The sequence below is a fragment of the Somniosus microcephalus genome, chromosome 30, assembly GCF_052327205.1.
Source record: "Somniosus microcephalus isolate GS21.2 chromosome 30, FLI_Smic_1.0, whole genome shotgun sequence".
Classification (NCBI taxonomy): Eukaryota; Metazoa; Chordata; class Chondrichthyes; order Squaliformes; family Somniosidae; genus Somniosus; species Somniosus microcephalus.
Genome location: NC_141016.1, coordinates 19,447,605 through 19,474,403, shown reverse-complemented (window position 1 = coordinate 19,474,403; position 26,799 = coordinate 19,447,605). Strand labels below are relative to the sequence as shown.

At 48.7% G+C, this 26,799-nt stretch overlaps 1 protein-coding gene across 1 annotated transcript in view; it reads left to right on the top strand.

Annotated features, from left to right (window-relative positions):
• The window catches only part of LOC147097987 (zinc finger matrin-type protein 4-like), a 319,696-nt gene that overhangs the window by 228,262 nt on the left and 64,635 nt on the right, over positions 1–26,799 (top strand). The window contains exon 6 of the mRNA XM_085971183.1: positions 13,510–13,606. Coding sequence (XP_085827309.1) covers positions 13,510–13,606 — 97 coding nt within the window. The remainder of the gene's footprint in view (positions 1–13,509; positions 13,607–26,799) is intronic.

Here is a 26,799-nt window from a genome sequence, read left to right as displayed (position 1 = left end):
CTGTGGAACCCATACCCCAGTGAGAGTCAGTGTCTGTGGAACCCGTACCCCCGTGAGAGTCAGTGTCTGTGGAACCCGTACCCCAGTGAGAGTCAGTGTCTGTGGAACCCGTACCCCAGTGAGAGTCAGTGTCTGTGGAACCCGTACCCCAGTGAGAGTCAGTGTCTGTGGAACTGTACCCCAGTGAGAGTCAGTGTCTGTGGAACCCATACCCCAGTGAGAGTCAGTGTCTGTGGAACCCGTACCCCAGTGAGAGTCAGTGTCTGTGGAACCCGTACCCCAGTGAGAGTCAGTGTCTGTGGAACCCATACCCCAGTGAGAGTCAGTGTCTGTGGAACCCGTACCCCAGTGAGAGTCAGTGTCTGTGGAACCCGTACCCCAGTGAGAGTCAGTGTCTGTGGAACTGTACCCCAGTGAGAGTCAGTGTCTGTGGAACCCGTACCCCAGTGAGAGTCAGTGTCTGTGGAACCCGTACCCCAGTGAGAGTCAGTGTCTGTGGAACTGTACCCCAGTGAGAGTCAGTGTCTGTGGAACCCGTACCCCAGTGAGAGTCAGTGTCTGTGGAACCCGTACCCCAGTGAGAGTCAGTGTCTGTGGAACTGTACCCCAGTGAGAGTCAGTGTCTGTGGAACCCGTATCTCAGTGAGAGTCAGTGTCTGGAACCCGTACCCCAGTGAGAGTCAGTGCCTGTGGAACCCGTACCCCAGTGAGAGTCAGTGTCTGTGGAACCCGTACCCCAGTGAGAGTCAGTGTGTGTGGAACCCATACCCCAGCGAGAGTCAGTGTGTGTGGAACCCGTACCCCAGTGAGACTCAGTGTCTGTGGAACCCATACCCCAGTGAGAGTCAGTGTCTGTGCAACCCATTCCCCAGTGAGAGTCAGTGTGTGTGGAACCCGTACCCCAGTGAGAGTCAGTGTCTGTGGAACCCGTACCCCATTGTGAATCAGTGTGTGTGGAATTGTACCCCAGTGAGAGTCAGTGTCTGTGGAACCCATACCCCAGTGCGAGTCAGTGTCTGTGGAACTGTACCCCAGTGAGAGTCAGTGTCTGTGGAACCCATATCCCAGTGAGAGTCAGTGTCTGTGGAACCCGTATCTCAGTGAGAGTCAGTGTCTGGAACCCATACCCCAGTGAGAGTCAGTGTCTGTGGACCCCATACCCCAGTGAGAGCAGTGTCTGTGAAACCCGTACCCCAGTGAGAGTCAGTGTCTGTGGAACTGTACCCCAGTGAGAGTCAGTGTCTGTGGAACCCATACCCCAGTGAGAGTCAGTGTCTGTGGAACCCGTACCCCCGTGAGTGTCAGTGTCTGTGGAACCCGTACCCCAGTGAGAGTCAGTGTCTGTGGAACCCATACCTCAGTGAGAGTCAGTGTCTGTGGAATCCGTACCACAGTGAGAGTCAGTGTCTGTGGAACCCGTACCCCAGTGAGAGTCAGTGTCTGTGGAACCCGTACCCCAGTGAGAGTCAGTGTCTGTGGAACCCGTACCCCAGTGAGAGTCAGTGTCTGTGGAATTGAACCCCAGTGAGTGTCAGTGTCTGTGGAACCCGTACCCCAGTGAGAGTCAGTGTCTGTGGAACCCGTACCCCAGTGAGAGTCAGTGGCTGTGGAACCCATACCCCAGTGAGAGTCAGTGTCTGTGGAACCCGTACCCCAGTGAGAGTCAGTGTCTGTGGAACCCGTACCCCAGTGAGAGTCAGTGTCTGTGGAACCCATACCCCAGTGAGAGTCAGTGTCTGTGGAACCCGTACCCCCGTGAGAGTCAGTGTCTGTGGAACCCGTACCCCATTGTGAATCAGTGTGTGTGGAATTGTACCCCAGTGAGAGTCAGTGTCTGTGGAACCCATAGCCCAGTGAGAGTCAGTGTCTATGGAATCCATACCCCAGTGAGAGTCAGTGTCTGTGGAACCCATACCCCAGCAAGAGTCAGTGTCTGTGGAACCCGTACCCCAGTGAGAGTCAGTGTCTGTGGAACCCGTACCCCAGTGAGAGTCAGTGTCTATGAAACCCGTACCCCAGTTTGAGTCACTGTGTGTGGAATTGTACCCCAGTGAGAGTCTGTGTCTGTGGAACCCGTACACTAGTGAGCGTCAGTGTCTGTGGAACCCGTTCCCCAGTGAGAGCCAGTGTCTGTGGAACCTGTACCCCAGTGAGAGTCAGTGTCTGTGGAACCCGTGCCCCAGTGAGAGTCAGTGTCTGTGGAACCCGTACCCCAGTGAGAGTCAGTCTCTGTGGAACCCGTACCCCAGTGAGAGTCAGTGTCTGTGGAATTGAACCCCAGTGAGAGTCAGTGTCTGTGGAACCCGTACCCCAGTGAGAGTCAGTGGCTGTGGAACCCATACCCCAGTGAGAGTCAGTGTCTGTGGAACCCGTACCCCAGTGAGAGTCAGTGTCTGTGGAATTGAACCCCAGTGAGAGTCAGTGTCTGTGGAACCCGTACCCCAGTGAGAGTCAGTGGCTGTGGAACCCATACCCCAGTGAGAGTCAGTGTCTGTGGAACCGGTACCCCAGTGAGAGTCAGTGTCTGTGGAACCCGTACCCCAGTGAGAGTCAGTGTCTGTGGAACCCATACCCCAGTGAGAGTCAGTGTCTGTGGAACCCGTACCCCCGTGAGAGTCAGTGTCTGTGGAACCCGTACCCCAGTGAGAGTCAGTGTCTGTGGAACCCATACCTCAGTGAGAGTCAGTGTCTGTGGAATCCGTACCACAGTGAGAGTCAGTGTCTGTGGAACCCGTACCCCAGTGAGAGTCAGTGTCTGTGGAACCCATACCCCAGTAAGAGTCAGTGTCTGTGGAACCCGTACCCCAGTGTGAGTCAGTGTCTGTGGAACCCGTACCCCAGTGAGAGTCAGTGTCTGTGGAACCCGTACCCCATTGTGAATCAGTGTGTGTGGAATTGTACCCCAGTGAGAGTCAGTGTCTGTGGAACCCATAGCCCAGTGAGAGTCAGTGTCTGTGGAATCCATACCCCAGTGCGAGTCAGTGTCTGTGGAACTGTACCCCAGTGAGAGTCAGTGTCTGTGGAACCCATATCCCAGTGAGAGTCAGTGTCTGTGGAACCCGTATCTCAGTGAGAGTCAGTGTCTGGAACCCATACCCCAGTGAGAGTCAGTGTCTGTGGACCCCATACCCCAGTGAGAGCAGTGTCTGTGAAACCCGTACCCCAGTGAGAGTCAGTGTCTGTGGAACTGTACCCCAGTGAGAGTCAGTGTCTGTGGAACCCATACCCCAGTGAGAGTCAGTGTCTGTGGAACCCGTACCCCCGTGAGTGTCAGTGTCTGTGGAACCCGTACCCCAGTGAGAGTCAGTGTCTGTGGAACCCATACCTCAGTGAGAGTCAGTGTCTGTGGAATCCGTACCACAGTGAGAGTCAGTGTCTGTGGAACCCGTACCCCAGTGAGAGTCAGTGTCTGTGGAACCCATACCCCAGTAAGAGTCAGTGTCTGTGGAACCCGTACCCCAGTGTGAGTCAGTGTCTGTGGAACTGTACACCAGTGAGGGTCAGTGTCTGTGGAACTATACCCCAGTGAGAGTCAGTGTCTGTGGATCTGTACCCCAGTGAGAGTCAGTGTCTGTGGAACTGTACCCCAGTGAGAGTCAGTGTCTGTGGAACTGTACCCCAGTGAGAGTCAGTGTCTGTGCAACTGTACACCAGTGAGGGTCAGTGTCTGTGGAACTGTACCCAAGTGAGAGTCAATGTCTGTGGAACTGTAACCCAGTGAGGGTCTGTGCCTGTGGAACTGTAACCCAGTGAGAGTCAGTGACTGTGGTACTTTACTTCAGTGAGAGTCAGTGTCTGTGGAACTGTGGCCAGTGCGAGTCAGTGTCTGTGGAACCCGTTCCCCAGTGAGAGTCAGTGTCTGTGGAACCTGTACCCCAGTGAGAGTCAGTGTCTGTGGAACCCGTGCCCCAGTGAGAGTCAGTGTCTGTGGAACCCGTACCCCAGTGAGAGTCAGTGTCTGTGGAATTGAACCCCAGTGAGTGTCAGTGTCTGTGGAACCCGTACCCCAGTGAGAGTCAGTGTCTGTGGAACCCGTACCCCAGTGAGAGTCAGTGGCTGTGGAACCCATACCCCAGTGAGAGTCAGTGTCTGTGGAACCCGTACCCCAGTGAGAGTCAGTATCTGTGGAACCCATACCCCAGTGAGAGTCAGTGTCTGTGGAACCCGTACCCCCGTGAGAGTCAGTGTCTGTGGAACCCGTACCCCAGTGAGAGTCAGTGTCTGTGGAACCCGTACCCCAGTGAGAGTCAGTGTCTGTGGAACCCGTACCCCAGTGAGAGTCAGTGTCTGTGGAACTGTACCCCAGTGAGAGTCAGTGTCTGTGGAACCCATACCCCAGTGAGAGTCAGTGTCTGTGGAACCCGTACCCCAGTGAGAGTCAGTGTCTGTGGAACCCGTACCCCAGTGAGAGTCAGTGTCTGTGGAACCCATACCCCAGTGAGAGTCAGTGTCTGTGGAACCCGTACCCCAGTGAGAGTCAGTGTCTGTGGAACCCGTACCCCAGTGAGAGTCAGTGTCTGTGGAACTGTACCCCAGTGAGAGTCAGTGTCTGTGGAACCCGTACCCCAGTGAGAGTCAGTGTCTGTGGAACCCGTACCCCAGTGAGAGTCAGTGTCTGTGGAACTGTACCCCAGTGAGAGTCAGTGTCTGTGGAACCCGTACCCCAGTGAGAGTCAGTGTCTGTGGAACCCGTACCCCAGTGAGAGTCAGTGTCTGTGGAACTGTACCCCAGTGAGAGTCAGTGTCTGTGGAACCCGTATCTCAGTGAGAGTCAGTGTCTGGAACCCGTACCCCAGTGAGAGTCAGTGCCTGTGGAACCCGTACCCCAGTGAGAGTCAGTGTCTGTGGAACCCGTACCCCAGTGAGAGTCAGTGTGTGTGGAACCCATACCCCAGCGAGAGTCAGTGTGTGTGGAACCCGTACCCCAGTGAGACTCAGTGTCTGTGGAACCCATACCCCAGTGAGAGTCAGTGTCTGTGCAACCCATTCCCCAGTGAGAGTCAGTGTGTGTGGAACCCGTACCCCAGTGAGAGTCAGTGTCTGTGGAACCCGTACCCCATTGTGAATCAGTGTGTGTGGAATTGTACCCCAGTGAGAGTCAGTGTCTGTGGAACCCATACCCCAGTGCGAGTCAGTGTCTGTGGAACTGTACCCCAGTGAGAGTCAGTGTCTGTGGAACCCATATCCCAGTGAGAGTCAGTGTCTGTGGAACCCGTATCTCAGTGAGAGTCAGTGTCTGGAACCCATACCCCAGTGAGAGTCAGTGTCTGTGGACCCCATACCCCAGTGAGAGCAGTGTCTGTGAAACCCGTACCCCAGTGAGAGTCAGTGTCTGTGGAACTGTACCCCAGTGAGAGTCAGTGTCTGTGGAACCCATACCCCAGTGAGAGTCAGTGTCTGTGGAACCCGTACCCCCGTGAGTGTCAGTGTCTGTGGAACCCGTACCCCAGTGAGAGTCAGTGTCTGTGGAACCCATACCTCAGTGAGAGTCAGTGTCTGTGGAATCCGTACCACAGTGAGAGTCAGTGTCTGTGGAACCCGTACCCCAGTGAGAGTCAGTGTCTGTGGAACCCGTACCCCAGTGTGAGTCAGTGTCTGTGGAACTGTACACCAGTGAGGGTCAGTGTCTGTGGAACTATACCCCAGTGAGAGTCAGTGTCTGTGGATCTGTACCCCAGTGAGAGTCAGTGTCTGTGGAACTGTACCCCAGTGAGAGTCAGTGTCTGTGGAACTGTACCCCAGTGAGAGTCAGTGTCTGTGCAACTGTACACCAGTGAGGGTCAGTGTCTGTGGAACTGTACCCAAGTGAGAGTCAATGTCTGTGGAACTGTAACCCAGTGAGGGTCTGTGCCTGTGGAACTGTAACCCAGTGAGAGTCAGTGACTGTGGTACTTTACTTCAGTGAGAGTCAGTGTCTGTGGAACTGTGGCCAGTGCGAGTCAGTGTCTGTGGAACCCGTTCCCCAGTGAGAGTCAGTGTCTGTGGAACCTGTACCCCAGTGAGAGTCAGTGTCTGTGGAACCCGTGCCCCAGTGAGAGTCAGTGTCTGTGGAACCCGTACCCCAGTGAGAGTCAGTGTCTGTGGAATTGAACCCCAGTGAGTGTCAGTGTCTGTGGAACCCGTACCCCAGTGAGAGTCAGTGTCTGTGGAACCCGTACCCCAGTGAGAGTCAGTGGCTGTGGAACCCATACCCCAGTGAGAGTCAGTGTCTGTGGAACCCGTACCCCAGTGAGAGTCAGTGTCTGTGGAACCCGTACCCCAGTGAGAGTCAGTGTCTGTAGAACCCATACCCCAGTGAGAGTCAGTGTCTGTGGAACCCGTACCCCCGTGAGAGTCAGTGTCTGTGGAACCCGTACCCCAGTGAGAGTCAGTGTCTGTGGAACCCATACCACAGTGAGAGTCAGTGTCTGTGGAATCCGTACCACAGTGAGAGTCAGTGTCTGTGGAACCCATACCCCAGTAAGAGTCAGTGTCTGTGGAACCCGTACCCCAGTGAGAGTCAGTGTCTGTGGAACCCGTACCCCAGTGAGAGTCAGTGTCTGTGAAACCCATACCACAGTGAGAGTCAGTGTCTGTGGAACCCGTACCCCAGTGAGAGTCAGTGTCTGTGGAACCCATACCCCAGTAAGAGTCAGTGTCTGTGGAACCCGTACCCCAGTGAGAATCAGTGTCTGTGGAACCCGTACCCCATTGTGAATCAGTGTCTGTGGAACCCGTACCCCAGTAAGAGTCAGTGTCTGTGGAACTGTACCCCAGTGTGAGTCAGTGTCTGTGGAACCCGTACCCCAGTGAGAGTCAGTGTCCGTGGAACCCATACCCCAGTAAGAGTCAGTGTCTGTGGAACTGTACCCCAGTGAGAGTCAGTGTCTGTGGAACCCGTACCCCAGTGAGAGTCAGTGTCTGTGGAACCCATACCCCAGTGAGAGTCAGTGTCTGTGGAACCCGTACCCCAGTGAGAGTCAGTGTCTGTGGAACCCGTACCCCAGTGAGAGTCAGTGTCTGTGGAACCCGTACCCCATTGTGAATCAGTGTGTGTGGAATTGTACCCCAGTGAGAGTCAGTGTCTGTGGAACCCATAGCCCAGTGAGAGTCAGTGTCTGTGGAATCCATACCCCAGTGCGAGTCAGTGTCTGTGGAACTGTACCCCAGTGAGAGTCAGTGTCTGTGGAACCCATAGCCCAGTGAGAGTCAGTGTCTGTGGAACCCATAGCCCAGTGAGAGTCAGTGTCTGTGGAATCCATACCCCAGTGAGAGTCAGTGTCTGTGGAATCCATACCCCAGTGAGAGTCAGTGTCTGTGGAATCTGTACCACAGTGACAGTCAGTGTCTGTGGAACCCGTATCTCAGTGAGAGTCAGTGTCTGTGGAACCCATACCCCAGTGAGAGTCAGTGTCTGTGGAACTGTACCCCAGTGAGAGTCAGTGTCTGTGGAACCCGTACCCCAGTGAGAGTCAGTGTCTGTGGAATTGAACCCCAGTGAGTGTCAGTGTCTGTGGAACCCGTACCCCAGTGAGAGTCAGTGTCTGTGGAACCCGTACCCCAGTGAGAGTCAGTGGCTGTGGAACCCATACCCCAGTGAGAGTCAGTGTCTGTGGAACCCGTACCCCAGTGAGAGTCAGTGTCTGTGGAACCCGTACCCCAGTGAGAGTCAGTGTCTGTGGAACCCATACCCCAGTGAGAGTCAGTGTCTGTGGAACCCGTACGCCCGTGAGAGTCAGTGTCTGTGGAACCCGTACCCCAGTGAGAGTCAGTGTCTGTGGAACCCATACCTCAGTGAGAGTCAGTGTCTGTGGAATCCGTACCACAGTGAGAGTCAGTGTCTGTGGAACCCATACCCCAGTAAGAGTCAGTGTCTGTGGAACCCGTACCCCAGTGAGAGTCAGTGTCTGTGGAACCCGTACCCCAGTGAGAGTCAGTGTCTGTGGAACCCATACCACAGTGAGAGTCAGTGTCTGTGGAACCCGTACCCCAGTGAGAGTCAGTGTCTGTGGAACCCATACCCCAGTAAGAGTCAGTGTCTGTGGAACCCGTACCCCAGTGAGAATCAGTGTCTGTGGAACCCGTACCCCATTGTGAATCAGTGTCTGTGGAACCCGTACCCCAGTAAGAGTCAGTGTCTGTGGAACTGTACCCCAGTGTGAGTCAGTGTCTGTGGAACCCGTACCCCAGTGAGAGTCAGTGTCTGTGGAACCCATACCCCAGTAAGAGTCAGTGTCTGTGGAACTGTACCCCAGTGAGAGTCAGTGTCTGTGGAACCCGTACCCCAGTGAGAGTCAGTGTCTGTGGAACCCATACCCCAGTGAGAGTCTGTGTCTGTGGAACTGTACCCCAGTGAGAGTCAGTGTCTGTGGAACCCGTACCCCAGTGAGAGTCAGTGTCTGTGGAACCCGTACCCCAGTAAGAGTCAGTGTCTGTGGAACTGTACCCCAGTGTGAGTCAGTGTCTGTGGAACCCGTACCCCAGTGAGAGTCAGTGTCTGTGGAACCCATACCCCAGTAAGAGTCAGTGTCTGTGGAACTGTACCCCAGTGAGAGTCAGTGTCTGTGGAACCCATACCCCAGTGAGAGTCAGTGTCTGTGGAACCCATACCCCAGTGAGAGTCAGTGTCTGTGGAACCCGTACCCCAGTGAGAGTCAGTGTCTGTGGAACCCGTACCCCAGTGAGAGTCAGTGTCTGTGGAACTGTACCCCAGTGAGAGTCAGTGTCTGTGGAACCCGTACCCCAGTGAGAGTCAGTGTCTGGAACCCGTACCCCAGTGAGAGTCAGTGCCTGTGGAACCCATACCCCAGTGAGAGTCAGTGTCTGTGGAACTGTACCCCAGTGAGAGTCAGTGTCTGTGGAACCCGTACCCCAGTGAGAGTCAGTGGCTGTGGAACCCATACCCCAGTGAGAGTCAGTGTGTGTGGAACTGTACCCCAGTGAGAGTCAGTGTCTGTGGAACCCGTATCTCAGTGAGAGTCAGTGTCTGGAACCCGTACCCCAGTGAGAGTCAGTGCCTGTGGAACCCGTACCCCAGTGAGAGTCAGTGTCTGTGGAACCCGTACCCCAGTGTGAATCAGTGTGTGTGGAATTGTACCCCAGTGAGAGTCAGTGTGTGTGGAACCCATACCCCAGCGAGAGTCAGTGTGTGTGGAACCCGTACCCCAGTGAGACTCAGTGTCTGTGGAACCCATACCCCAGTGAGAGTCAGTGTCTGTGCAACCCATTCCCCAGTGAGAGTCAGTGTGTGTGGAACCCGTACCCCAGTGAGAGTCAGTGTCTGTGGAACCCGTACCCCATTGTGAATCAGTGTGTGTGGAATTGTACCCCAGTGAGAGTCAGTGTCTGTGGAACCCATACCCCAGTGCGAGTCAGTGTCTGTGGAACTGTACCCCAGTGAGAGTCAGTGTCTGTGGAACCCATATCCCAGTGAGAGTCAGTGTCTGTGGAACCCGTATCTCAGTGAGAGTCAGTGTCTGGAACCCATACCCCAGTGAGAGTCAGTGTCTGTGGACCCCATACCCCAGTGAGAGCAGTGTCTGTGAAACCCGTACCCCAGTGAGAGTCAGTGTCTGTGGAACTGTACCCCAGTGAGAGTCAGTGTCTGTGGAACCCATACCCCAGTGAGAGTCAGTGTCTTTGGAACCCGTACCCCCGTGAGTGTCAGTGTCTGTGGAACCCGTACCCCAGTGAGAGTCAGTGTCTGTGGAACCCATACCTCAGTGAGAGTCAGTGTCTGTGGAATCCGTACCACAGTGAGAGTCAGTGTCTGTGGAACCCGTACCCCAGTGAGAGTCAGTGTCTGTGGAACCCATACCCCAGTAAGAGTCAGTGTCTGTGGAACCCGTACCCCAGTGTGAGTCAGTGTCTGTGGAACTGTACACCAGTGAGGGTCAGTGTCTGTGGAACTATACCCCAGTGAGAGTCAGTGTCTGTGGATCTGTACCCCAGTGAGAGTCAGTGTCTGTGGAACTGTACCCCAGTGAGAGTCAGTGTCTGTGGAACTGTACCCCAGTGAGAGTCAGTGTCTGTGCAACTGTACACCAGTGAGGGTCAGTGTCTGTGGAACTGTACCCAAGTGAGTGTCAATGTCTGTGGAACTGTAACCCAGTGAGGGTCTGTGCCTGTGGAACTGTAACCCAGTGAGAGTCAGTGACTGTGGTACTTTACTTCAGTGAGAGTCAGTGTCTGTGGAACTGTGGCCAGTGCGAGTCAGTGTCTGTGGAACCCGTTCCCCAGTGAGAGTCAGTGTCTGTGGAACCTGTACCCCAGTGAGAGTCAGTTTCTGTGGAACCCGTGCCCCAGTGAGAGTCAGTGTCTGTGGAACCCGTACCCCAGTGAGAGTCAGTGTCTGTGGAATTGAACCCCAGTGAGTGTCAGTGTCTGTGGAACCCGTACCCCAGTGAGAGTCAGTGTCTGTGGAACCCGTACCCCAGTGAGAGTCAGTGGCTGTGGAACCCATACCCCAGTGAGAGTCAGTGTCTGTGGAACCCGTACCCCAGTGAGAGTCAGTGTCTGTGGAACCCGTACCCCAGTGAGAGTCAGTGTCTGTGGAACCCATACCCCAGTGAGAGTCAGTGTCTGTGGAACCCCTACCCCCGTGAGAGTCAGTGTCTGTGGAACCCGTACCCCAGTGAGAGTCAGTGTCTGTGGAACCCATACCTCAGTGAGAGTCAGTGTCTGTGGAATCCGTACCACAGTGAGAGTCAGTGTCTGTGGAACCCATACCCCAGTAAGAGTCAGTGTCTGTGGAACCCGTACCCCAGTGAGAGTCAGTGTCTGTGGAACCCATACCTCAGTGAGAGTCAGTGTCTGTGGAATCCGTACCACAGTGAGAGTCAGTGTCTGTGGAACCCATACCCCAGTAAGAGTCAGTGTCTGTGGAACCCGTACCCCAGTGAGAGTCAGTGTCTGTGGAACCCGTACCCCAGTGAGAGTCAGTGTCTGTGGAACCCATACCACAGTGAGAGTCAGTGTCTGTGGAACCCGTACCCCAGTGAGAGTCAGTGTCTGTGGAACCCATACCCCAGTAAGAGTCAGTGTCTGTGGAACCCGTACCCCAGTGAGAATCAGTGTCTGTGGAACCCGTACCCCATTGTGAATCAGTGTCTGTGGAACCCGTACCCCAGTAAGAGTCAGTGTCTGTGGAACTGTACCCCAGTGTGAGTCAGTGTCTGTGGAACCCGTACCCCAGTGAGAGTCAGTGTCTGTGGAACCCATACCCCAGTAAGAGTCAGTGTCTGTGGAACTGTACCCCAGTGAGAGTCAGTGTCTGTGGAACCCGTACCCCAGTGAGAGTCAGTGTCTGTGGAACCCATACCCCAGTGAGAGTCAGTGTCTGTGGAACCCGTACCCCAGTGAGAGTCAGTGTCTGTGGAACCCGTACCCCAGTGAGAGTCAGTGTCTGTGGAACCCGTACCCCATTGTGAATCAGTGTGTGTGGAATTGTACCCCAGTGAGAGTCAGTGTCTGTGGAACCCATAGCCCAGTGAGAGTCAGTGTCTGTGGAACCCGTACCCCAGTGAGAGTCAGTGTCTGTGGAATCCATACCCCAGTGAGAGTCAGTGTCTGTGGAACCCATATCCCATTGAGAGTCAGTGTCTGTGGAATCTGTACCACAGTGAGAGTCAGTGTCTGTGGAACCCGTACCCCAGTGAGAGTCAGTGTCTGTGGAACCCATACCCCAGTGAGAGTCAGTGTCTGTGGAATCCATACCCCAGTGCGAGTCAGTGTCTGTGGAACTGTACCCCAGTGAGAGTCAGTGTCTGTGGAACCCATATCCCAGTGAGAGTCAGTGTCTGTGGAACCCGTACCCCAGTGAGAGTCAGTGTCTGTGGAACCCATACCCCAGTGAGAGTCAGTGTCTGTGGAACCCATACCCCAGTGAGAGTCAGTGTCTGTGGAATCCATACCCCAGTGCGAGTCAGTGTCTGTGGAACTGTACCCCAGTGAGAGTCAGTGTCTGTGGAACCCATATCCCAGTGAGAGTCAGTGTCTGTGGAATCTGTACCACAGTGAGAGTCAGTGTCTGTGGAACCCATACCCCAGTGAGAGTCAGTGTCTGTGGAACCCGTACCCCAGTGTGAATCAGTGTCTGTGGAATCCATACCCCAGTGAGAGTCAGTGTCTGTGGAATCCATACCCCAGTGAGAGTCAGTGTCTGTGGAATCCATACCCCAGTGAGAGTCAGTGTCTGTGGAATCCATACCCCAGTGAGAGTCAGTGTCTGTGGAATCCATACCCCAGTGAGAGCCAGTGTCTGTGGAATCTGTACCACAGTGAGAGTCAGTGTCTGTGGAACCCATACCCCAGTGAGAGTCAGTGTCTGTGGAACCCGTACCCCAGTGAGAGTCAGTGTCTGTGGAATCTGTACCACAGTGAGAGTCAGTGTCTGTGGAATCTGTACCACAGTGAGAGTCAGTGTCTGTGGAACCCGTACCCCAGTGAGAGTCAGTGTCTGTGGAATCTGTACCACAGTGAGAGTCAGTGTCTGTGGAATCTGTACCACAGTGAGAGTCAGTGTCTGTGGAATCCATACCCCAGTGAGAGTCAGTGTCTGTGGAATCTGTACCACAGTGAGAGTCAGTGTCTGTGGAACCCATACCCCAGTGAGAGTCAGTGTCTGTGGAACCCGTACCCCAGTGAGAGTCAGTGTCTGTGGAATCTGTACCACAGTGAGAGTCAGTGTCTGTGGAATCTGTACCCCAGTGAGAGTCAGTGTCTGTGGAACCCGTACCCCAGTGAGAGTCAGTGTCTGTGGAATCTGTACCACAGTGAGAGTCAGTGTCTGTGGAACCCATACCCCAGTGAGAGTCAGTGTCTGTGGAACCCGTACCCCAGTGAGAGTCAGTGTCTGTGGAACTGTACCCCAGTGAGAGTCAGTGTCTGTGGAACCCGTACCCCAGTGAGAGTCAGTGTCTGGAACCCGTACCCCAGTGAGAGTCAGTGCCTGTGGAACCCGTACCCCAGTGAGAGTCAGTGTCTGTGGAACCCGTACCCCAGTGTGAATCAGTGTGTGTGGAATTGTACCCCAGTGAGAGTCAGTGTGTGTGGAACCCGTACCCCAGTGAGACTCAGTGTCTGTGGAACCCGTACCCCAGTGAGAGTCAGTGTCTGTGCAACCCATTCCCCAGTGAGAGTCAGTGTGTGTGGAACCCGTACCCCAGTGAGAGTCAGTGTCTGGAACCCGTACCCCAGTGAGAGTCACATATTGGAAAATTGTGCAACCCCAGCCTATGATGTTCCATTGATTTATTTCAAATGGATGTGCAATCATAAGCTGGGGGTTGAAAATCCCTTATATGTGCTCCCATAGTTCCATGCCAAGAAGGCCATAGCAGAAAATGTTTCCTTTATTGCCTAATTTATGCAGTTTTAAAATCATTGAGATATTTTTGGTGCGATTGTGATCACGGAGTTATTTTGTATGCAATTGTGAAAAAGGGTCCGATATCAGTACTACTCAGGAGAAGCAATGAAACCGGGATCATCAGTTTATCAACAGTTTGACCTGGCTGTCTTCTCTTTCAGCACTGAAGCGCAGTTACACCTGCAGTTTGTGTCATGTGATCCTGAATTCCATAGAACAGTACCATGCCCATCTACAGGGATCCAAACATCAGACCAAGTAAGTAGCCTGAATTGTCTTTACTTCTCCTACACCCGGGAACCTTGTCAGTGCCCTGTGTTAGTCCCCTGACCTCAGTTTCTTACTCAAAATAACACCCATGAAAATAGTACAGAACCCCAGGAACAAGGCGGATAATGCTGACTTGACAGGGTCCGTTTCAGGTTCTAGCTCTGCTTTGACCTTCCTGCTTCCTCCCCGAAGTCAGGCCTGAGGGGCCACTTCTAGATTTGCTTAAGAGTGGTGCTTCTGTCTGCAGTGGGCTCACCACGTATCTAAATTGCAAATCCCCCCATCCCACATCTCCATCCCTTTGCCTGACCATTGACATTGAAGCTGATGGCAAAAATATAGGTTCTCCATGATGGCAAATATAAATGAACTGTCTCCTCGAGTCCCACAAATTGAGAAATGAAAGCGACGATTAAAAGTCATGTCCTTACAACATGAAGAATATACTTGAATCTCCAAAAATAGAATTTTCATCCCATTCGATCTTTCTATCTTGTTTGCATAGCTTTTTTACAGTGGTGGCAATCCAATTCTTAACTGTGTTGAAAAGTGAATTAGCTGCTCCGACATGATGGTTTGTCCAGGCCCAAAATCTTGGATCAAAAATGACTGAAGTTAAAGGCTTTCTTGGGAAGGGAAGAGGTAATTTTAAAATGTTAATTCAGTGATCGATATCGCAGAGAGGAAAGTTATTTGAAATTTGCATGGCTCGTGGCATTAACGTCTCCAAAAAACGTTGCCCATTGTTTGACTGCCCTGGGCCACGTCAAACTAAAGAAATTTGAACTCATCAAACTGTGGCCTCATTATTTTAATCTGTGTGGGTGCATGTGTTTTTAGGTTGTGTGTCGATAATGCTAGCAGAGAGGGTATTCCAGTATCTGTGAATTAACTGCTGGAAGCAGACAGCTATTGAAGGCTGAACTTGCTGAGCAGTTGATGTCATTGTAAGTTGGCATTATTCTGATGGGGCAAGACACCAATATTGCTCTGATGCTCAATGTAATCAAGCAGGATGGCCAACAACCTTCAAAGAAACGGAATTTTAAAAGGAAAAAATGGTCTTATAATGCAGGAATATTATAGTACTCATCAGTTTCTATTCAACATAGCAGATGTACATCAGCGCTGTAGATAGAGCCCCATAATCAGCGCTTATATATGTAGCACCAGTAACTGTGTCTTTCCAAGAGTTTGCCAGAAGGAGCTGGGCATACAACGGGCACAGAAATATATTGTGTAAATTGTTGACGGTGCTTTATAGCATCTTGTCTATATTTTTGCTTCTGTGAATAATCTTATTTACAAACAATTATGGACAGCAGTTTAGCCTTTACTAAATGGTCTACCGGCGTGAATAATATCCATCTTCCAGTAGACGGAAGTAGCGGGAATCCCACATAATCTCCAGTGAGTACGAGCAGGATTAATGATCAAACTGAGGGCACGTAACCATAAGAAATAGGAGCAGGAGTTGGCCATATGGCCCCTCGAGCCTGCTCCACCATTCAGTAAGATCATGGCTGATCTTCGACCTCAACTCCACCTTCCCGCCCGATCTCCATATCCCGTGATTCCCTTAGAGTCCAAAAATCTATCGATCTCTAACTTGAATGTACTCAACGATTTGAGCATCCACAGCCCTCTGGGGTAGAGAATTCCAAAGATTCACAAACCCTCGAATGAAAAAAATCTCCCATCTCAGTCTTAACTGGCCGACCCCTTATCCTGAGACTGTGACCCCTAGTTCTCGACTCCCCAGCCAGGGGAAAAAGCCTCTCAGCATCTACCCTGTCAAGCCCTCTCACAATCTTACATGTTTCAGTGAGATCACCTCTCATTCTTCTAGCTAATTCAACATTATAGACATTAAGAGATGCATATTTCAGTTCATAAGGGGCACGACCTGTTTACGGAAATGAGCATTAAGCTATCTGAACGCGAAAACAAGTGATGGCAAAAGCCTCAACTGTAATATTCTACCAAGAGGAATAATAGGTTTGTAACTTAATTAGAACATTTTTAGAAAATGAAGACCAAAGATTACTTAGTTTGAATTTAATTTCTGAGCTTGATAAACATAAGACAGCAGCAGGCCTCAAATAATGGCCCAGAAATTCGGGTCTCCACGGGGTACTCACGCGTGGGCCCGATGGAAGTGCCGGTTTCCTGTATGCACTGCGCATGCACGGGAAACCGGCACTTCCGTTCCTCTGAAAGCAGGGGTTCAGAGGTCGAACGCGTACGCGCGGGAGTCTGCGCGTGCGCTTTGAACTTACGTTTTTTTTACAGGTTTTTCCGTGAGGGTAAGTCTTTAGAATTTAGAAATGTAAAAACCAGGCGTAAGGCCTGCATTTTAAAAGGTAAGTGGTCAATTAATTAAAATTAAAACATTTTTTCCACAGGTTTATTATTTTTAAATACTTTAAAGCAAGGTAAGTTTATTTTTAGCCCCGTTAGAATATAAAAAAAAATTCAAAAATTTAAATTATTGTTTAAAATAGTTATTTAATGTAATTTATAGTTTATTTAAAAAGTGTGATGATTTTTTAAAATTTATTTGAAGGTTTACTACTATTTTGGGGCCGTAGTATTTATAAGTTTTAACAGGTCTTCCTGTCACTACTTATGAATGGGCTTTTCCCTGCGCCGATTGGCTGCCCATGGCCCATGTGATCCCAGGGGACGCATCGCACTAACTACGCCCCTGGGACACGCAAGCACTGTGCGCCGGCAGCTGGGCCAGGCCCCGTGGGAAGCCTCCGACCCGAATTTCTGGGCCATGATGTTCACATCTAGCTAGGCTACCTGAAAAAATGTGTGGCATATCCTCAACTTATTGTTCCATATCAAAACGACTATGGATTTTATCAAAGAACTATTTTGATCAGTTATACCACTGAGAGAACTAGATGGGGCAGTGGGTTTTCACACTATTTTGTTATCTCTGGGGCCCGCGTGTTAAAATCAAGTTCAGAATCTTGGAAGTAATAAAGCCTCGCACGAGCTGTAAAGTGAAATGAGGTTGCCAGTCGACAGTTCCCCAGTGGAAACGAGTGCACAGAATAAAACTGCTCAAGTTCAACACTCAACCGCGCAGAGTTGGTAATTCACTCAAACGCCACAAGGATGGCCGGCGCGAGAAACGGAAATGGTCACGGCGGTGAGTTTAGATTTTTGAAGTTGAGGTGGTGGCAGGTGGCTGGAGCAGTGACAGCGTGTGAAATTTATGAGAATTAGAATTCTTTGCATGCAGTATGCAATTAGTCAGATTAAACTGCGCCTCAGATAAAGATTCACACGCTAATTACTGTATTCTGATTGCTCTCTGTATCACGGTGCGTCTGCTGAACTGCAGCCAATTTTTTTTTTTAATGCATCTAAATCATGACTCCTCATTTAGTGGGTTTAGCGAAACACTGGCCCTTGCCCTCAGTACTGTTCGGCTTGACACCTTTCTAAAACAGCTGTCTCAGCATATTTACCGCAAACATGTCAGTGACTAGTGGGGTACCGCAGGGATCGGTCCTTGGACCCCAGCTATTCACAATATATATTAATGATCTAGACGAGGGAACTAGATGTAATATCTCCAAATTTGCAGACGACACAAAGCTGGGTGGGCGTGTGTGCTGTGAGGAGGATGCCGAGAAACTCCAGGATGATTTGGACAGGTTTAGGCAGAAGTATGGCAGATGCAATATAATGTGGATAAATGTGAGGTTATCCACTTTGGTGGCAAAAACAGGAAGGCAGATTATTATCTGAATGGCAATAGATTGGACGAAGGGGAAGTGCAACGAGACCTGGGTGTCCTTGTGCACCAGTCGCTGAAGGCAAGCATGCAGGTGCAGCAGGCGGTTAAGAAGGCAAATGGTATGTTGGCCTTCGTAGCGAGAGGCTTTGCGTACAGGAACAAGGATGTCTTGCTGCAGTTGTACAGGGCCTTGGTGAGACCACATCTTGAGTATTGTGTGCAGTTTTGGTCACCTTGCCAAGGATGTTCTTGCCATGGAAGGAGTTCAGCGAAGATTCACCAGGCTGATACCTGGGATGGCAGGAATGACATATGAGGAGAGATTGGGTCGATTGGGCTTATACTCGCTGGAGTTTAGAAGAATGAGAGGGGATCTCATTGAAACTTATAAAATTCTGACAGGACTGGACAGACTAGATGCAGGAAGGATGTTCCCGATGGTCGGGGAGTCCAGAACCAGGGGTCACAGTCTAAGGATAAAGGGTATGCCATTTAGGACAGAAATGAGGAGGAATTTCTTCACCCAGAGAGTGGTGAACCTGTGGAATTCTCTACCACAGAAGGCAGTTGAGGCCAATTCATTAAATATATTCAAGAAGGAGTTGGATATATTTCTTAAGGCTCAAGGGATCAAGGGGTATGGGGAGAAAGCAGGGACCGGGTACTGAATTTGGATGATCAGCCATGATCACATTGAATGGCGGAGCAGGCTCGAGGGGCCGAATGGCCTAGTCCTGCTCCTATCTTCTATGTTTCTATGTCTTCCTCACTACACCAACCTGGGTGGTGTCTTTGTAAAAGGTCTTAATGAATGTTCCCTTCGAGGTAAACCGTAGCACTACATGAACCAAGAATACAGTCTGGAATAAAAGCAAAACCATTCGCATCAGATCTGTCGCCATCTGAAAGACAGGTTAATATTTCAGAGGGACACCCATTCTCAGCGTCGCCATCTGAAATATTAATCAATTTTTTTCTTTTTCAGGTGCTGAGAGATGTGCTGTATATTTAAGGGATTTTCTATTCACATATCAGATTTGGTTTTTCTTGTTATTAAATCACCTATATTCCAAGGAACACAAGCCTAGTTTCTGTAACCTCGCCTCATAATCTAATCCTTGGAGCTACGGGTGCTTGGCTGGAAATAAGTGGTCCTAATGTGGACCACTTGTGAAGAGGAAGCTGAACATGGGGCTGAGCAGGATACTAAGGTTCCACATTTCTGGACTTAGCCTGGGGCGACAGCTGGAAAAGTTGATGATGTTGAGGTCAAAGGCGCCAAGTGGTTCCTACAGGAACTGGCCTAAACTCACCGACCTGAGGCCACTTCCCAATTTAATTCAGTCGACTGCCTCACATTAGTTGTAGTTTTTACTATGATTACACAGAATAATGACAGTCTTCCTAATACATGACACCTACCTACTCAAAAGTCACACATATCAAGTTTTAAATCGCCAATTTCTTGCATTAATGTGGTAAATTTTCATTGCGCTCTGCATAAAACATCTGCCCAATTCATTGCACTCTGCATAAAATATCTGCCCAATTCACTGCGCTCTGCATAAAACATCTGCCCAATTCACTGCGCTCTGCATAAAACATCTGCCCAATTCACTGCACTCTGCATAAAACATCTGCCCAATTCTCTGCTCTCTGGATAAAACATCTGCCCAATTCACTGCACTCTGCATAAAACATCTGCCCAATTCACTGCTCTTTGCATAAAACATCTGCCCAATTCACTGCGCTCTGCATAAAACATCTGCCCAATTCACTGCGTGCTGCATAAAAATGCCAAATTCACTACACTCTGCATAAAACATCTACCCAATTCACTGCTCTTTGCATAAAACATCTGCCCAATTCTCTGCTCTCTGCATAAAACATCTGCCCAATTCACTGCGGTCTGCATAAAACATCTGCCCAATTCACTACACTCTGCATAAAACATCTTCCCAATTCATAACACTCTGCATAAAACATCTGCCCAATTCATTGCGCTCTGCATAAAACATCTTCCCAATTCATAACACTCTGCATAAAACACCTGCCCAATTCACTGCGCTCTGCATAAAACATCTGCCCAATTCTATAATGTACACTACACGTTAGCTGATCACAAAGGGTTCCCTTTCTGTGAAACTAATAATCCTAACTTTAATTTAAAGATGCATGTAGTACCTAATACCCTTAATCTACCCTTGTTCACTGCACATTTCATTTTTATTCAGTACACTGAATGCGAAAAACAGAGTGACCCCCATTAGAGATCGCTGACAAATAAGCAAAGGAACGTGGGCCGGTTTTTTTGTCATCGCAGGGATACTGTCTGCACTAATGGAAGGCCGCGTACTTCAGGCATTTTATTAAAAATTAAAAAAGCAATTACAGAGGGCATAATTGGTAACACAAAACCACCCAGAGAGAACTGTTCCCAGCTCTCCTGGGAACGTGCGTTCTATGCATTCAACTGCTTGCTTCCAAATGAAAATTGACAGAGCATTGCTCACCTTCACCATAACCTTTTCACAAAGGATGGGTTCTTATCCAATTTACATCTTCCTCATGTAGCAGATGAAGGTTTTTTTTGTAGAAGATGATTGCTCTTGATGGATTGCAGCAGGAGAACACATTTCAGTGAAGTTACTATATAGCTTACATCAGAGATATGATTTTATCCTGCCCACATAACCAGGTATTCAAGTTCTGTTTCATTTATCTAAACACAGCGAAAAATATCACGCCTTATTATGGAGTCTTGATAATGCAGTTTGCAAACATAAACACGATTTTTATTGGAGCTCTTGAAATCGTACTTTTTTTTTAATGTGGTAAAAATGACCCAATTTTATACTACCTCTAAACGATTAAGAAACACAGAATGGCCCAGAATTTGCTGTCAAAATAATAGCGAGTTTAATGGCGCACGCCGTTATTAATGGACCATTTGTGCCAGGCCGGCATTAGCTGCACAAAAACGGCAACTCTCCCTTAACCTCCCCGTTGTCTTTAAGAACTTGCTAATTTGCACATTAAACTCGCCGCAGAAAGTTAGAGCTGGTACTTAACAGCGTAACTACCCTTTTAACGACGTGATAATTGTTAATGCAATGACAATCAACCTCTCCGGCCCAGAAAGGGAACAATTTAAACTGTTGAGTCTCATTCCTGCATGTAGTAAATTCTTCTTAGAGATTTAAAACATTTTGCAATTTTTAATTTTTTCTTACCTTTCCTCTCTGTCTCTCTTTTCTCTCTGTCTTAATCTAATCTTTCTTTCCCTCTCGTTATTTCTCTTTCCGTACTTGATTTGACTCTAATCCGTCGTTCCTCTGCTTCTTTCCCAATCCTTAAATTTCATTGGCCAAGGAGATAGACTGTTGGTCTCGTCGTTCACTAAGGTCCCAGATGGCCCCCTTGCCCTCATCATTCCATTACCAGCCCGCACTTCCAGCAACTTACAGTGCAAATCCTTACGAGCTGACAGGCGCAGGAAAAAGTCTAACTAACGGTGCACTCCGCAAGACACCCTGATCCAGCAAATTCTGGGCCAATTTCTTCAGTCAGTATGACTGCCATTTTGCAAACTGTGTGAAATATTTACAATGGATATTCCTTGACACCTTGCTGACGTTTAGGCTGCAGTCATACAGCCACTGCTGGGCTCAGGCCAGTATTGGGAATAGAGTGCACAGTGGGACAACAGGAGGTTTGACGCCAACTTCGCATCGCAGCCGGTCACATGCAGGAAATCGGCGCACGGGCCTGAAATCAAACGCAGAGCTCTGGTCCCCGAGAGGTCGGTTTTCCATGTTTGGAGATAGCAGGCAGGAGCAGCCAATTGCTGCGAATATTTTAAGAGATTGAAAAGTTTAGAATGTGCACAGGAGCTCAAACCTGTGTCAGAGGTCTCACCCCACTTGGCTATCGTGCACTCAGAGGTTACAGTGGAGCCTGACTCCCGAGTTAGACTGCCATCTTTGAGTCAATTCCTCAGAGGCCAAAGCCTCAAGGCAAAAGTTACGATTAAAGGGATCAAGGGGTATGGGGAGAAGGCAGGGACAGGGTACTGAATTTGGATGATCAGCCATGATCTCATTGAATGGCGGAGCAGGCTCGAGGGGCCGAATGGCCTACTCCTGCTCCTATCTTCTATGTTTCTATGTAATATAGCTGCATCATTAGTAACTTCAATGATGTCAATAAGTACAGTGCCACATCAACATAGCTGTTATCTTGTGTATATTGAGTTATGTCATTTTTTTAATGGATGTCTTCCACTGACACATTTAGTCTTTCTTAATGGTAAATAAATGTGTTGCCATGGCAAAGTATTTCCGTTGATAATAAACCATGAATGTGATATATTGGGTTTGATTTTAATATGTAAACTCTACTCTTTCACTATAATTACTCCGCACCAACCACAAGGTAATAAAGGAGACAAACTGGAAAGAAGTGCATCGCATGTCATTAGTCCCCCATAAAATGAGATTCTGATTCTGCAATAAAAACTGTTGTATATATAGTTTAGGGAGTGAGTTACAACCTGCAATCTAATCAAGGGGTTCCAATTGTGTACGTGTCCACAAGTGGAGTCATCTTACTCCAATGCTGTCATTAGGCTTCCAAACTCCAACTCCTCCAACACTTGGCTGTCGGTATCCTGTCCCGCATTAGGTGTCGTAGCCAATGTTCCCTTGAATTTTCTTTTTGTGCGCGGCCCCTTTACATTTTCTGTGCAGTTTCTCTTCCAGCAGCAGGGGCTCATGATGACTCGCGCGGGGCCGCGTGATTGGTGCTCGACTGCGCGCCTTAGGGGAAACATTGGTCGCAACTGAACTCCACTAGTTACAGAGCTAACACACCGAAGCCAAGATCCTTGTCCTGGTTAACAAACCCCTCCATGGCCTTGCCCAACTCTATCTCTACCTCATCAACCTCCTCCAGCCTATGCCTTTCAGACCTTTAACTTAGTCTCCTATTCATCATGGGCTTACGCTTTCAGCCATTAGATCCTATCCTCTGAAACTCGCTTGCTACATCTCCATTGCCTTGTTGCTTCTCTCCGCAACTTTAAAACCCTGCTCAAAAAGTTATTTTCTGAACTGCACATGTGATGAACTCTCCTAATGTTTCAATCACTGCTTGGTCCACTCTTTTGTGAAAAGCTTTGTGACATTTTATTAGGCTAAAGGTGCTGTACAATCGCAAGGGAAAGGATCATTATAGCAGCTAATAATGCCCCCCTTAGTTCACTGTGCTCCCTGTAGGAGAACAGCTGACATCTATCAAGCACTGACCCACAGTAAAACTAACAGGCGGTTAGTTGTTCAAATAAAGGCACCTTCACTGGCAGCGCACATAAGCAAATCAAATCAGATCATTAGTTCTAGTGCCTTTCATTCACTGTGTACACCAGCACTGCAATTCCACATCTTAATAAGCAATGGCTCTGCACATTGGAACTCCAAAATCTTCCTTTTAAAATTCGGAAATCACGGGCTAAGACCTGTACTGCATAGCACAACCAAGGTTGAAAATAGTAAATTAAAGATGAGATAAATCACAAAGCAGTGATCAGGCGGTGCCAGCTAGCATGTAAAAGGCCCGAAGGCTGTAGGAGGAAGGAAAGACATTAAGGGGTAAAGAGCTGTATAGATTGCGATCCTGGCAAAGTCTGCACCATAGGCCTGCACTGAAATGGTGAAAAAAGATCCACATAAGCATTTATTTTCATTTCACAAAGGCAATGCGATTCAAGTTTTAATTAAAAAGAGATGAAGGTGCATAACTTACAAACACAAATATCTCAAAGAAAACTAGCCTAAAGCACTCTATGCCATCACATCTGATCAAGCGCTTGTTGCATCCGCTCTTGGGAGCTGTATATCTTCTTGCATAGGGAGGAGGGGGGTGGTTGTGGAGGAGGTGCCAAATTATACAAGTTTCTCAGAAGGAGGCCGTTTGGCCCAGCAGGGTAAACATTCACTTTCGATGATGGCAGAAAACGTTCATTATACATCCCACCCGTTTTCCTGTTCATTGTGGTGGATCGGTATGTGAGGTATCCACTCATCCCATTTCCTGGCGCTTTCCTCATGCCTTTAATTTTTCTTTTAAAAAATGTATGTAATGCTCTCTTAAACTTGTGATCATCTCAGCTTCAATCACCACTCTCGGTGATACAGTTCATATTCTAATATTGCCCATTGCGTGAAATATGTTCATCTAACTTCTGCCTTTACGTTTCCAGTACTAATCTTATAGTCATGCCCATTTGTTACAGATTTATCCACCGTAGGAAGTAATGCTTCACTATTTATCCTTTCAACCCTTTCCACAATTTTGAATACTTCTATTAGATCTCGCCTTAACCAGTGAGTACAGGCCAAGTTTTTCTCAAGGCTCTCATCGTAGCTTTATCAGAATCTTCTGCAATGTAGGTTTTGGAACCCACAAGATTGCAAGGTTTTACAAGGTAACGAAAGAGGTTGCTGATTGGTAGTTGTCCGCTGCGAGCGATCCTATTGGAAATGGCCATACTTACACCGTACATGTAAAAGGCAGGGGACGGGTCCAAGCATTTGATTGGTTTCGGTGAGTTTTCCCAACCACTGGTCTCAGCAAATCCCAGCAGCTTTACATTCGTCTGCCGAACCCCATGCCTGGTGGTACTGGCGGCGTTAGTGCACGTCTCGCACGATGTAACAGCAGCTTGAATCATGATGGGTGACGTAATAAAACTCACTACGTACTTGGTTTGAGCATAAAGCAAGGCTTTAATCAACTTGTTTCAGAACATGGAGGTCTAGTTGTACTTCACTAGTTCCTTGTCTTACAAAATGTCCCTGGAAAGCTGGGCCTACGCCCGAGTATTTATACTCCTTGGACGGCGCCACCAGCTGGCCGTCCAGTGTTATTTCATGAGTAGTTTCTTGATAAATGATGAGATTTATAACAATGGGAACGGTGTGGAGGAGCTGCAAACAGACTTGGTGCGAAAGTAAACTTTCAACAAAATGCCAGGAGTAAATTTACATCAAATTTACCGGAGAAGTGAAAGCGAACACGGTTGAAGGGAAATTGCTGGATTGCCATTTCAACAGAAGCAAATTTGGCGCAAAGGTGAGGGGAATCAAACTGTAGAGCAACCCAAACTCCAACTCAAGCTGAATGGGCCTTTTCTCCTTCTCTTGATCCTGCAAGGTCATCTTTATTGTAGGAGACAGGGTGCTCAGTCGCCACAAGAAAATGAAAGAAAGAAGTGTCAATTGGAACCAATTTCAATGTGTAAAGCTTGAAATTTGCAAAGCTTTGAGCCAATCCTCTGTGCTGTTGCAGTGATAACCAGACAAGCCAGTTTTAAATATATTTTGATGGGCTATATAAGGACACCCTTCTGACATTACATATTTGCACAGGTGTCTTGAAAAATCAAATAAGTGATTGACAATGTAATTCATTGTCACGTCCACTCTAATTGTAACATTATGAAAGCCAATTATACTGTCAATCAAGTTGCCAGCCTGTGTACTACCTCAGCTCATTACCCGTGTGTTCGGCGCCTCTTCCCTCTCTTCAATATTAATGTGAGCCAAAAATAATTCCATTCACCTTCCCCAAAGAATTCATTCAGTCACTCTCTTTTAATTGCCCCCCCCCCCCCGCTGATAACGAGAACAGCTCCTCCCTCTCGGTCCTTGTGCAGGGCATGCATTACAGAATCGCTGGATTTCAGCTGTGCAAGAGGTCTGGAATCCCTCAGCTACAGAAATATTAATGGGTTATATATCGCAGCATGTAATATTAAGACCGCAGCATGCCCGTGCAAAACTGTACCGGCAAATTTGATCTTGTGTTTCAGAAATGGTTGTTGCATACTGTCTTTCTCATTAAGATAAAAGAGTTTATCTGACCAGAGCAGGAAAAAGGATATATAACTTGACCTTCAGGAAGACAAATTACCCTTTTTTGTGGGCTGTTTTCCATCACAGAATGTATTTTAGATCCATGGCTATCATTGCATCTGACAGGATAATTTATTACAAATAAATTTTATTTTCTCTTAGTTCATTGCTCGGCGCTTCACCGTATATTTCGGAGATGTTTCAAAAGCCAATGCAGAAGTTATGACATTTTAAATGACGATGGTTTTGGTGAATTGCAGATGGTGGTTCAGAAGCAGTTTCGAGTTAGTAAAAGAAAGACTTGCATTTCTATAGCGCCTTTCACGACCACCGGATGTTTCAAAGCGTTTAACAGCCAATGAAGTACTTATTTTGGAGTGTAGTCACTGTTGTAATGTGGGAAACACGGCAGTCAATTTGCGCACAGCAAGCTCCCACAAACAGCAATGTGATAATGACCAGATAATCTGTTTTTAGGGATGTTGATTGAGGGATAAATATTGGCCAGGACACCGGGGATAACTCCCCCTGCTCTTCTTCGAAATAGCGCCATGGGATCTTTTACGTCCACCTGAGAGGGCAGACTGGGCCTCAGTTTAACGTTTCATCCGAAAGACGGCACCTCTGACAGTGCAGCAATCCCTCAGCACTGGAGTGTCAGCCTAGCTTTATGTGCTCCAGTCCCTTGGAGTGGGATTCAAACCCACAACCTTTTGACTCCGAGGCGAGCGTGCTACCCACTGAGCCACGGCTGACACTAGCTAGTAAATGCCAAATGCTTCAAAACCAATCATAAAAAGACAACTGTCAGGGAGGCAAGTGTCAGCCTACTGACAGCCCCAAAACTTCCACTGTTGGACCACCACGCTTGCTGCTAAGAAAAATCTTCTCCTTCAAAGAGCCTTGAAATTAAGTTGTGAAGTATTACCTGCTATTTTAATGTTTGCGCTAACTTTTTTTTAAATGATCACATTACAATAATGGAGTTATTACATTACAACACTTCAAAAGCACCTCATTGGCTGTAAAGCGCTGAGATCGTGAAAGGTGCTATATAAATACAAATCGTTCTTCTTTTATAATGATATAAGAAGATATTAAGCATTTGTATGGTAGTATTGCAGTGTAGCTTCCAGGCTCATATTTGCTGCAGTATACCCACAGTCTCGCTATCACTTGTGGCTTCCCAACCTCAATCATTGAGAAAACTATCTCTGAATACTTCTTCACCTCTCTTAAGAAGCACCTCTGTCCGCGTCTCACCAGCCTTGGGGAGAAGGAGCTGGGGGCGGGTGGGGGGCGTCAGCAACTTGCACAGTTTCTATAATCAAGTCACAACAGGAACCCGGCGTGTAAATCCCTCTGCTGGTGAAGTTATGAAAGCCAATTATACTGTCAATCAAGCTGCCAGCCTGTGTACTACCCCAGCTCATTACCCGTGTGTTCTGCGCCTCTTCCCTCTCTTCAATATTAATGTGAGCCAAATATAATTCCATTCACCTTCCCCACAG